Source organism: Nicotiana sylvestris, chromosome 7, assembly GCF_000393655.2.
Source record: "Nicotiana sylvestris chromosome 7, ASM39365v2, whole genome shotgun sequence".
In the NCBI taxonomy this organism is placed as follows: domain Eukaryota; kingdom Viridiplantae; phylum Streptophyta; class Magnoliopsida; order Solanales; family Solanaceae; genus Nicotiana; species Nicotiana sylvestris.
The window spans coordinates 128,472,506-128,486,527 of record NC_091063.1 but is presented as its reverse complement, the minus strand read 5'-3'; the positions used below and the strand labels follow the sequence as shown (position 1 = coordinate 128,486,527).

Genomic DNA, 14,022 nt, shown 5'->3' with positions numbered 1-14,022 from the left:
GATATAAAGTTGTTAAGAGGGAAGAATCTGTCTCGTGACACTCTTGTATCATCGAAAATAGAGAAGGAGGAGAAGGTGTCAAAACAAAAAATATTGAGTTGTAATTATGCAAGTGTATATCTTGTATTTATATATGTAAGTATCTTTTATATTAGCTGTCCAAATGGCTCCAAACACCTCTCACGGGGGATTTCTATCTCTGGACACAACCCTCTTTCCCTCCTTCGCCGTCATTTTTTGTCTTTTCTCTCATTTGAATAATTTTTTGCTTCATGCAAAACTATACCACTCTATACTAAAATGTCCTTTTTGTCCCTTCAATATCCTCCTTTACTTATAATAACTACTAAACCAAATATATCTGGGATTATCTAAATAGCTGTTCTAAATTTCGATTGCTCGTTGTATGTACAACGTAGAGCAGGGATTAACTGAAATGATAACCTCAATACAATAAATTCAGACAAAAATTACTATGTTGATTAAAGGAGGTTTCGAAATTTAAGTTTATGGGTTCTGAAATTTAAAAAAGGCAACTTACTAGGTTTTGTATAAATTATTTATACATGTTAATTGAAATTTTTAATCAAAATATAAAATTTTGATCAAATTATTGAATTCTGCCGAAGGCATAATTAGAATCTAGCTCCGCCCCTAATATCGACGATCAAATCATGGAATAATCCGTCAATAATATTTCCCGACGGAAAGTTGTCGAAAAGTTTCTAACCGTTACCCGCTATCGAAATGTTATCGAAAAGTTTGCACCTCATTTTGAAATAATTCATTTCCAGCCTCTTTCCACGAAAAGCCTTTGAAATATTATTAGTATTTCCGAAGACTTTTCGACGACCTCCTCTGTCGAAAATCTTGAAAATTCTGGCAGTACTGTATGTTTAATCTTGATCAATACTTGAGAGTATATTTTGGTTCGTAAGTAAATTATATTGGACGAAAGAACTGTTGCGAAAGCCAAATGTATATAGTGTGAATAAGTCACAACTACTATACCAAAATTATGACAGCCACCAAATAATAAATAAGACAATAAAGCAACAATAAAGGGAACACCAGAATTTACGAGGTTCGGCTAATTTTGCCTACTCCTCGGACACAACCAATATTTTATTTCACTCCAAAATACAAGTGAAATAATACTAAAGAGAGAAGATACAAATGCCTTAAACAGATGAGAAGGCAAATGAGAGGTGTGTTTCAATCCTAAACATTAGGCCTTCTTTTATAGGGGAAAAATCCCTTCCAAACTTAACTCCCAACCAATGTGGGACTTTGGCATTTTGCCAAACTTCAACAAATCTCCACCTTGGCAAAATTCCACATTTTCAATTCTCTCTCAATAACAAATTTTGGTTGTGTCTTCATCTTCAATCTTCAGTGTTCAACAATGTTGATCAAATCCAAACAATGTTGAAACTTGACCGCAGTCACCACCTTTGTCAGCATATCAGCAGGATTCTCTGTAGTATGAATTTTCTTCACCGTGACTCCACCTTCTTCTATGATTTCTCGTACGAAATGATACCGAACATCAATGTGCTTCGTCCTTGCATGATAAACTTGGTTCTTCGCTAATTGAATAGCACTTTGACTATCACAAAAAATTGTGATACCTTTTTGTTCAACACCAAGCTCCTTTAGCAATCCTTGAAGCCAAATTGCCTCTTTCACAGCATCTGTAATAGCCATGTACTCTGCCTCTGTTGTAGACAAAGCAACTGTTGACTGCAAAGTAGACTTCCAACTAACTGGTGCCTTTGCAAAAGTAAACACATAACCAGTAGTTGATCTTCGTTTGTCCATATCACCCGCAAAATCTGAGTCACAATATCCAACTACAGACTGATTGTCTTCCTGCTCAAAAACTAACCCGACATCTACAGTATTATGAATATACCGTAGAATCCACTTCACAGCTTGCCAATGCTCCTTCCCTGGATTGTGCATATATCTGCTAATAACTCCAACAGCTTGTGAAATGTCAGGCCTTGTGCAAACCATTGCATACATCAAGCTACCAACAACATTTGCGTATGGTACCTTTGACATATACTCTCGTTCAGCTTCATCCATTGGCGACATAGTAGTACTTAGCTTAAAATGGGAAGCAAGTGGAGTACTAACTGGCTTAGTCTTGTCATCTATGCCAAAACGTTGAAGTACTCTCTTCAAATATTCCTTTTGAGATAAACAGAGTTTCTTTGAACGTCTATCTCTAATTATCTCCATGCCAAGAATTTTCTTTGCCTCACCCAAATCCTTCATCTCGAACTCCTTCTTCAGTTGAATCTTCAACTTATCAATTTCTTCCAAATTCTTGGAAGCTATCAACATATCATCAACATATAGGAGAAGATATACAAAGGAACCATCTTTAAGCTTGTGCAAATACACACAATGATCGTATTTGCTTCTCTTGTACCCTTGCCGCAACATAAACTCGTCAAATCGCTTGTACCATTGTCTAGAAGATTGTTTCAATCCGTACAACGATTTTTCAAGTTTGCACACCATATTTTCTTTTCCAGCAACTTTGAATCCTTCTGGCTGAGTCATGTAGATTTTCTCCTCCAAGTTTCCATGTAAAAACGCAGTTTTTACATCCATCTGAACTAGTTCCAAATCCAATTGTGCTACCAAAGCCAACATAATTCTAATGGAGGAATGTTTTACAACTGGAGAAAACACTTCATTGTAATCAATTCCCTCCTTTTGAGCATATCCTTTGGCCACCAATCTTGCTTTGTAGCGAACATCTAATTGGTTAGGAAATCCTTCTTTCTTTGCAAATACCCATTTGCACCCAATTGCTTTCTTTCCCTTCGGGAGATTGGCCAATCTCCATGTATGATTCTGATGAAGGGACTGTATTTCATCATTCATGGCAATCCTCCACTTATCTTCTTCTGAACTTTGGACAGCGTCTTTATAAGTAGTAGGAACATCATCAGCTACAATTGAGGTTGCACAAGCAACCGTCTCTATGAGACGAACAGGTTTCGTTATTGTTCTTTTTGGCCTGCTGGTTGCTATTGATTCAAGTTGTTGTTGAGATTCCTGAGTTGGAATCTCCTCTACTGGCTCTCCTTCCAGAGGGTAATCTTCATTTGTTTCCTCCTCTGCTTCTTGTGTAGGAAAAATAAATTTTCCCTCAAACTCCACCTGCTTAGAAGCACCTTCATTTTGTTTGGTATCTTCTGTTACCTTATTTACCATAGCAAATTCATCAAAGGTAACATCTCTGCTGAATATTACTTTCTTTGTCATAGGACACCATAAGCGATATCCTTTGACTCCAGAAGTAATTCCCATAAAAATAGCCTTCTTTGCCCTTGGATCCAATTTTGACTCCGTCACATGATAATATGCAGTTGAGCCAAACACGTGCAAAGAGTTATAATCTACAGCAGGTTTTCCGTACCATTTTTCAAATGGTGTTTTGCCATCAATAGCAGCAGATGGTAGACGATTAATGAGGTGGCATGCATATGTAATTGCCTCAGCCCAAAATTCTTTGCCCAAGCCAGCATTGGACAACATACACCGTACCTTCTCCAGCAAGGTCCGGTTCATACGTTCTGCCACTCCATTCTGTTGTGGTGTATGTCTAACAGTGAAGTGTCGGATGATGCCATCATTTTCACAGACCTTATTGAAATGATCATTTTTGTATTCACCTCCATTGTCTGTGCGAATACACTTGATTCTCCTGCCTGTCTGATTCTCCACCATCGTCTTCCATTTGAGAAAAATTCCCAACACTTCATCTTTGCTCTTCATTGTATACACCCATACTCTTCGGGAAAAATCATCAACAAAGGTTACAAAATAGTGCTTCCCACCCAATGAAGGTGTTTTGGAAGGACCCCAAACATCAGAGTGTACATAATCCAAAATGCCTTTAGTATTATGGATCGCTGTACCAAATTTAACCCTTGTCTGTTTCCCTTTAACACAATGCTCACAAAACTCCAAGTTGCAAGCCTTTACTCCTTTTAACAATCCTTGATCTGATAGAGTTTTCAAGGATTTTCCTCCAGCATGTCCCAAGCGCATGTGCCATAGCTTGGTTGCTTCTGCCTCTTTGTCGTCACTGGATGTTACTGTCGCTGTCCCAATAACTGTACTGCCACGATAGCGGTACATATTATTATTCTTCCGATTAGCCTTCATTACCACTAGTGCACCGGAGCATACTCTCATCACTCCATTTTCTGCAATGATTTTGAACCCTTTTGATTCTAGGGCTCCCACAGAGATGAGATTCTTCTTCAAATCCGGTACATATCGAACATCTATCAATGTTCTGATCATTCCATCATGGTTCCTTAATCGTATTGAACCAATGCCATATGAGGTAAGAGGGCTGTTATCCGCTGTGTGGATGACTCCATATTCTCCTTCTTGAAATTCCACGAACCAGTCCCTGTTGGGACACATATGATAGCTACAAGCCGAGTCCATCAACCATATGTCTGATGATGTTGATGACTCTGTTGTAACTAATGAGAAGTCTGAATCATCACAATCAGCTACATTTGAATCCATAATAGCCTTTCCATTGTTATGTTTGGCCTTATTCTTCAACTTCGGACAGTCTTTCTTCCAGTGCCCTTTTTCTCGACAAAAGGCACATTCATCTTTGCTGGGTCTGGATCTTGACTTGGATCTTCCCTTCTTTGTCCTCGTTTGATTTTGAGGACGACCCCTCACAAACAGTGCTTCTCCTTCTCCGCCCTTCTGTTTTTCTCGCTTTCTTTGTTCATAGCTGTACAAAGCTGAACAAACTTCTCTGAGAGAAATTTCGTCATTTCCATGGAGTAGAGTAGTTTCAAGGTGCTCGTACTCATCAGGAAGTGACGCCAACAACATTAAGGCCAAGTCACCATCATCATAAGTTGTATCCATATTTTGCAAATCTGTGACCAACTTATTGAAACTGGTGATATGTTCATTCATCGTGGTACCAGGAACATAGGTGAAGTGAAACAGTCTCTTCTTCATGTACAATTTATTTTGACTGTTTTTCTTCAAAAATTTATCCTCCAGTGCTTTCCATAATTTACTTGCAGAAGTTTCCTTTGTGTATGGATATTTCTGCTCTCTAGCAAGGTAGGATCGAATGGTACCGCAAGCAACACGGTTGATAATTCTCCAATCTTCTTCTCCAATAACATCTGGTTTCTTTTCTTCAATGGCCAGATCTAGCCCTTGTTGAAAAAGGACATCTAGAACCTCGCCTTGCCACATCCCAAAATGTCCGGACCCGTCAAATATTTCGACCGCAAATTTCGCATTTGACACAATTCTTGTCATAAGCGAAGATGCCAATGATGACGTATTGTTGACACTTGATGTAGATTCTTCTTGTTTATTGTCTCCCATCTTTGACACAAATATTATTTAATAGCTGACGACACAAATCAAGATTATTTCCTTTCTGGTGTGGAAGATCAGACTAAGCTGCAACCACAGAGCATACTCAGACAGAACCTTGACTCAGTTACCAAGATAAATCTTTTCTGATGTGGAAGATCAGACTATGCTGCAACCACAGAGCATACTTAGACAGTACCTTGGCTCTGATACCAATTGTTGCGGAAGCCAAATGTATATAGTGTGAATAAGTCACAACTACTATACCAAAATTATGACAGCCACCAAATAATAAATAAGACAATAAAGCAACAATAAAGGGAACACCAGAATTTACGAGGTTCGGCTAATTTTGCCTACTCCTCGGACACAACCAATATTTTATTTCACTCCAAAATACAAGTGAAATAATACTAAAGAGAGAAGATACAAATGCCTTAAACAGATGAGAAGGCAAATGAGAGGTGTGTTTCAATCCTAAACATTAGGCCTTCTTTTATAGGGGAAAAATCCCTTCCAAACTTAACTCCCAACCAATGTGGGACTTTGGCATTTTGCCAAACTTCAACAAGAACCACATACGAACTTAGAAATTACAAAATCCTTAACTAAAAATACTAGGATCAAGATTATAACTAATTGATCTCCAGCTCCCAATTTACTATATCATTAGATTCGTCATGTTATTTAGTTACAACACACTATATTCCACATATAATGTTAAAGTTTAGGTTATATACATTATATGGATTCTTTTACACCATCTGATTAAACAAAGGATATTTACAGGTAAGACTTATGAAAATGTGATATTTATAATTTTAAAAATAAGATAAATTACCTACTAAAAAGGTAAAGGTAACATGTTGGTGTAGAAACTGTAAACACTAAACGATACATATAACTTAAATTCATTTTAATACAATGCAGAGGGAATGTTGTGATAAAGATAGTTTTTTACCAAACCCTTAACAACTTTAGGGATAAATACATGTCATGCATTTGTTATCACTTGCATGGCTATTTCTTGCCTGCTTACGCATTGTAAGATACTTGAGATTTAAGTAAATCCATGTCGCCCTATATAAAACCAAACTAGTAGGCTGATTTCTTCTGATAATTTAAAATCCGTCGTGCTAAGTGACTCTTTTGCTTCGAGTAGTTGTTGGAGGATATTATTAATATAAAAAGTTAATCTAAACCAGATAATTCAATCATGTTTAGGTAGTTGATATGTTTCATCAATTTTCTAATTAATGTGTTTACTACCCCACGCAAATAACGTATTGTTGGAATAGAGCATAGCTGCTCGAGTCGTTGTGAACAAAGAGTTATGCTCAATTTCTTAATCATTAGATGGTTAACACGTTAGGTCTATATTAACTTGATATACGATAGTCATCATTTTGTATGTTTTTGTTTACTCGTCGTCATCGTCTTCTTTCTTCTTCTTCTTCCTTAACATCGTCACTTCAAAATTCTTTATAATATCACTGGACTATTTTCTTTGATAACGTGTTACTATTTTTATCATATTATCGATTAGTGCTTGTTACAGAAATTTACATATAATTACTTACTAAGTGACTTAATCGAGTAAATAGTATTTATATTGTCAGTGCATAGAATTTAAACTCACTTCAATACATCCGAATGGAACCCCCATAAAATGCAAAGAGATTTCATTTAATTCCATGGCAATTTAAAGTTTATTTTCATAAGGAAAGGCCAAGTTAGTCATTTCCAATTTTCTTTTTTCTATGAGGAAATTATGAGTACGTCATAATCTCTTGTGAACCTAGTGGTACTCTCATGCAGGATACAAACAAACAGATCATATGTTTTTGAAAGCTCCATCTTCTCTTTAAAAAGCCATCACAAACATCGCATAAGCAATATGAGCAAAGAAATAAAGAAGAAACAACATAACATATGGGATCCAAAGACCAAAAAAATGCATTGCTCCATCAACATTTGGAGCAACTCGGTTCAATTACTAATTCCCCTTCTGTAAAAATCCTCTCATCTTTTCAATTTTAATTTGTAATTACTTGTTTAATTTTCTCTGCTCGCAATTCAATTTTTTTTCTTTTTGGGAGGCGGCTTGGATTTATCATGAATTGATAAATTTTACGCTAGTAATCGTCAGCCTACCTCAACTTGTTTGGGATTAACATGTAAATTATATTATTGTTTGGGGGGGGGGGATGATTTCTTTATTTTCCATGATGATGAAATTGAAGGAAAATTTTAAATCCTTTTTTTGAGCAGACGAATGAAATGATAAGTGTTTATTCATCTTCTTCTTTTTTTTTTAAAAGTAACTTTAATCACTGAAAATGAATACTATGAATAGGAGACTGATTCTAATGAAACAACTTCCTTCTGAACCGGTTTTCATACATGATATCCAAAATTAATGTACCCTATATCGGATATATATGTCTTAATATATAATTTTATCTGTTAAAGAAACAAACAAAAAAAAAAATTCTTTCCGATGTGAGTATACAGTGAAGGTTAACAGTGAATCATTTAGTTGATTTTAATTTTAATCTTGCTCTAAGAATTGGTTGTAAATTATTTTGTTAGACGACTCATTGGTTAATTTGGTGGTTAATTTTCAGGTGAATAAGGCATCAATCATCGTCCATGCATCTAAGTACATAGAGGAATTAAAGGAAAGGATAGACAAGTTAAATGAGGATGTCTTAACCTCACAACCTTCTCATATTGATGATGAAAATTCCTTACCATTGGTATGTATATCTTAGCCATATGCTTTAATTTTCCTTTCTTTTTGAGAAATTTAGTTTTTTTAGCATATAAATCATGAATGAAGCAGGAAATATATTACTTACTTTCCTGAATTCTTGGAAGCTATACAGAAGACATGCGAGATGAAACTGCACATATATAATTGCATAAAAAGTAGATTAGATACATTTAATATTTTAATTTAATAAGAGAATATAGAAAAGTTTTAGGCAATGTGATATTTTGGCTCTCGAAAATTGAAATAAGATTCTCAATTGGTGATGTTCCTTCAATTCTTTAATGCATATTGCATATTCATACAATGTGTCCAAGCTCGAACAAATTTTCCAATAGTAATTTTTAGAATTTATAAATCAATAAATGAAGTCCCCCCCCAAATTCCACTAAAACTTTCCTATGCAGGATCGTAAACTGTACCAGCCTCTCCATACATGCACAGTATTGTCCGCTACTTCGTTTCAGTAAAAAAATTATTTGTGTCCAATATTTACATCAAATCATAGTAATTTACTAATTCGCACAATAAACTACCTAAGAGACAACTATATTATCACCAACGTCTATTATGATCCTCTAGATGAAGCAATGTTACATTTTTCTTTCTTAGTTTCTTCATTTACGTCCACAAAGAGATGAATAGTACAGAGATTAGTTGGATTCTATCTCTAACATTTTTAAGGTAGTACCACGTTATACAAGAGTTGATACTAATAATTAATTCATGATTTATAACAGTTATTTCGGGGGGTGGAGTTTGTGCTCCTCTGATCCTCCATATTTGGGTAACTTGTTGTCTATGAAACCCCACATCACCATGGGAGATGATAACCCTGGTGAATAGCTTAATTAAAAAATAAAAAGTTACCCAAAAAATTGTTTTTGTACCGTTCTAACTTACACCTAAAAGAGCACACAACCTTTTGATTTTGACCCTCTCCTATATTATTCTAAGCTGTAATTCCCTTTTACTTTTCCCTCATTTTCTCTCCGTTCAAATTCCTCTTTATAATTCCTTTAGCATAGGCGATTTTACTCGAAATGTAAAATTACTACTCCCTCAATTCCAATTTATGTGAACCTGTTTGACTGGGCACGAAATTCAAGAATAAATATAGACTTTTGGACTTTGTGGTCCTAAACAAGTCAAAAAGGGGTCCAGAGTATTTGTGCGGTTATAAAAGCTTCTTAATAAGGACAAAATTGAAAGTTTAAGCTAATTTGTTTCCAAATTTAGAAAGGAATAATTCTTTTTGGAACAGACCAAAAAGGAAATAGATTCACATAAACTGGAAAGGAGAAAGTATTTATTTTCTAAGAAAAGTAACTTTTAGTTTTACGAATTTACTACCAGTGTAATGCATGTTTCTTTAAGAAAAATGTTACTATAACATAGGTAATTAACGAAGATGTGGAGGCTGCTTGATCAATAGATTTGCAAAGTAAAGAGTTCCCAACTACAATTATTTAGTACTTCCTCTGTTCCAGTTTATGTGAACCTATTTCCTTTTTGGACCGTTCCAAAAAGAATGACCCATTTCTAAATTTGGTAACAATTTAGCTTAAACTTACAATTCTACCCTTAATGAGAAGCTTTTCTAACCACACAAATACTCTGACCCCTTTTTGACTTGTTTTGAACCACAAATTCTAAAATTCTTCATTTTTTCTTAAACTCCATATCCTGTCAAATAGGTTCATATAAATTGGAACGGAGGGAGTACCAGAAAGCATTCAAGTCCGACTCTTTCATCTAAAAGTTTAAACTAGTAGAGAGGACAAACTTTTATTTGTTTAACTATGCCTCTTCAACAAGCACACTACAATGAGTATTTGACTAATGGTCAACTTTACACTGCAGGTTACAGTAGAAACCCTAGAAAAGGGATTTCTAATAAATGTGCTCTCAGAAAAGAATTGCCCTGGGTTGTTAGTCTCCATTTTGGAAGCATTTGAAGAACTTGGCCTTGAATTATCGGATGCTAGGGTTTCTTGTTCCGATAGTTTTCGCCTTGAAGCTGTTAGTGAAGTAAGATTTCTCTCTCTTTTACTTCTCTTCTTCCTTTCTATTTCTTGTTTGTGGCAAAAATATTTTCTTTTATATATTGTTAGTATTCAAGAAATCATGTGATGCGGCATGTTTAAAACTTCACGTGTGACTTGTACAAATCCACCTCGTTATTTGAACCACACACTTCGGATTTTTAATTTTGTGTGTTACCAATTGATGAGTGGCCAAATTTTAATTGTTTCTTTCTCTTCCGGTTTTTAAGAAGTTTTTGATGCTCCTTAACACCGGCGTTTAGGCACCAAACATAGAATACCTGATATCAGGGGCGGATTTATATTGGACGAACCGGTGTTACATGAAAGTAGTATTGCGTGGTCGAAAATTCACAAATTATATATATTAAAATGATATCTGAAAACCCTTTTAGGTTAAAGTCGCACATGACTTGTCTAGTGTAGTTTACCTTCCATATGTGGACACAAAGTGCTCATCACATAGTGTTCACCCGAAGGGCAAAGACTATGACAGAGGTTATAGCGGCGGCAAGTTTCCCCTCCTACAAAACAAAATGATATCTAAACAGTAAAATTGATTTAAAAATAAGTGGATGACAGCATTTCATGAACACATTCCTTTGGTTCAGCGGGGAAGATGCTATATATTACCCTCTCTGTTTCAATTTATGTGAATATGTTTGACTAGACACGAAGTTTAATAAAAAATGAAGGCTTTTGGAATTTGTGGTCCTAAATAAGTTAAAAAGGGGCACAAAGTACTTGTGTGATTATAAAAGTTTCTCATTAAGAGTATAATTATAAGTTTAAGCTAAATTGCTTCTAAATTTAGAAATGAGTCACTTTTTTTGGAACGGACAAAAGAAAATAAGCTCACATCAATCGGAACGGAGGGAGTGTTAGACAGGTGACAGGATCTAGTTCCCACTGTGTAGCTTGGGTTCTTTTTTCCTTTTAGCAAAATACTCAATATATCAATATATCTTGCTAAGTACTGTCATCTTAACACGCTAGTGACCAAGGTTTAGCTTTATTTATTACTTTCTTTTTTTGAAATATTTATCCTTTTTTTTCTTTTTGAACGTTAATGACAATTACATTATTGCATTTAACTAGCTTTTTATTTGTGCGATCTTCTCACAACAATTTATTTATGTGTTTATTCATTTTAATGTGACAACGCTTGCAAAAAACGTTACCTGAAATTTCCTTTTAAATAAATTACAGAAACCATATTATAGAAATTTCCTTTTTTGTTATCCAAAATGAGTTTAACCTTTTGTGTTTATATCCCATTAAATTTTATAGAATTTTCTTTAATAAGCAAAGCAATTCAAAAAAAAAAAAAAACCTTAAACCACATGAGATAAAAATCTGATACAAGTGATTAATAAACTTTTGAAAGTTGCATATTTGACATACGTAGGATTTCAAGGAAAAATAAGATAATTTGTTGCTCTAACTAATATTATTTCAGGGAAAAACGTAGTGAATGAAACTTTTTAGAACATATGAGGTAGGTTTTGTTCATATTTTTTGCTCACTTTGGATTTCAGCAGTCAAATCCATCATTGAGAGGGTACTAAATGCATATTTTATATGCGAAGAGTTTAAGTTCCATGAACGGAAGGCATAAATATTATTTACACAATAAAAAGTCACTTATATAGTACTAGTTATTTGTAAATTTTCATGATAAACATTAATGGATAACATGATAACATTGGTAACAGACTTGTTATTACAAGTTAACTTTTTCTGTCAGTGTAAAAATATCTTCACGGCGGTAATGTTTGTGGCTTAAATACATATGGCTAACAAAGTTGTTGTTATTGCAGACCGAAGGACAGATTGATAGAGTAGATGCCCAAATGGTAAAACAATCAGTCTTGGAAGCTATAAGGAACTGGAGCCAAAGCAATGAACAAGATTAATTTAATTAATCAGTTTTTGTTATAGATCGTCTCCTCCCTCTGTTCTTTAAACATATCCCTAGCTACCAACCAAACCATAAAAAAAGGAAAAAGCAAAGAGGCAAATAAACAAAAAGGAAAAGTCTTTTTTGTAGCTCCTGCATGTTATAATTAAGATCAATCAACAACGTATATCATTCCGAAAATGAGCTTGAGCGAACCCATGATCGACCACTTGCATATCAGAAGTTAATATAATAAATCAAAAAGGATGGGAAAGTGTTAACATGAGGGAACAGCCGAACAGCCTATGCCTTAGACAGTCAGGATTTGAAATTCATGAATTTAGAAGTTTAGTCGTTTAAGATTATTAGGTTCGAAATTTATAATTTCTATATATTCTATAAAAAATTTAAAACAAATATAAGATTGAACTAATGTACTGGGTTCGGCCGAACCCGTAACATAACCAACACACAGGCTTTGCCCCTGCTTGATGGATTCAAACCTGTTTTCTAGAGGCGGATTCACGCCAAAAGTACTGATTCATACCCCGGTGTTAAAGTGTTGCATCCGCCTCCGCTGGTTTCTTGAAAAAATATCATGATTTCATGTGCACTATATATGATAAAAAATCAATTTTTTTTTTTTGGGTTCCTTGGGTGCTAGGAGCTCTAGCATTAAAACTATCTTAGCTAACAAACTGGTTATATATATGATAATGATCTAGAAAGTAGAAATGCGGTTCTTTAAATTTATTAACTCTTTAATTGACGTAAATCGTAGAAATTGAGCATGTTCCATCTTTTCATCTTCTTCCTTTCACGAAGCCAAAAGAACAAAATTCTCTTTACCTGTGAGTGATGATAAACCTTTAACTTATGTCCGGCGTCTTAATATCCATCAATTATCCCCAAGAGAAAAATAGAAAGAAAAGAAACAAAACAAAACAAAGGAAAAGAATATATGAGACGGTCAATCAATTTAACAAAGAAACGAATATATGAAAGGAAATAAATCGCACCAGAAATGAGATTTAATTACAAGTTAAAACAAGAATAGAAGAATCAATCCAAATAGCCGTTCACCAAATTGCGCCAAATTGCTTAAACTACAAATAACATATATATAATACGTGTATATTATTTAGAATCAGTATACTATTTATATATACTTATTAGAAAAAGTAAACAAGAGGGTTATTTGTATAAACTTCCCAAATAGACGCACATTATTGCATTAGTGTTTCCTTATTATATCTCATAGTATAATCAGATTGCAAAGATAAGGGCCAGAAATCAAAAAACGGATAAAGATAGCACGGGCTAGCTAGTTTTAGGATTGGTCATTTAAAAATAGCCAACGTATACAAATTCATTGAAAAATAACCACTATTTTGCTGCAACACAAAAAGTTCCAGCATAATATATTGGAGATCGGTGGTACCTGTGTATGAACTTCCAGTATATTATGCTGGAACTCCAATACGCGGAAAGTTCCAGTATATTATACTGGAGTTCCAGCATATTATACTGGAGTTTCAGTATATTATACTGGAGTATTTTTCCGCTTTTTGAATAATATTTTCGTTCAGATTTATCTTTACATGAAAAATGGCTAAATTTCGAATACTTTTGAAACTGTGGCTATTTTTGAATGACCACTTGTAAATCTGGCTATTTTAAGCCCAAAAAAACTGTCGGGCTTTAATTTCGAGCTTACACTACGAATTATTTATGTAAAAATAGCACGGTATAGCCAGATTTCAGACTAGTCATTCAAAAATAGCTATCGTTTACGAATTCAATGAAAAATAGCCACTATTTTGCTGCAACAGAGACCGGTCCAGCATAATATACTGGAGTTCGGTGCACCTGTGTATGAACTCCAGCATATTATGTTGAACCAGTATACT

General features: G+C 34.6%; 1 protein-coding gene across 1 annotated transcript; it reads left to right on the top strand.

Moving 5' to 3' along the window:
• Positions 1-7,275: 7,275 nt before the first annotated feature.
• On the top strand, positions 7,276-12,261 carry LOC104214240 (transcription factor bHLH61-like). Its single transcript, XM_009763891.1, has 4 exons — positions 7,276-7,404; positions 8,022-8,153; positions 10,031-10,198; positions 12,033-12,261. The coding sequence occupies exons 1-4, from the start codon at positions 7,327-7,329 to the stop codon at positions 12,126-12,128; spliced, it is 474 nt and encodes a 157-aa protein (XP_009762193.1). The 5' UTR covers positions 7,276-7,326; the 3' UTR covers positions 12,129-12,261.
• Positions 12,262-14,022: the final 1,761 nt, after the last annotated feature.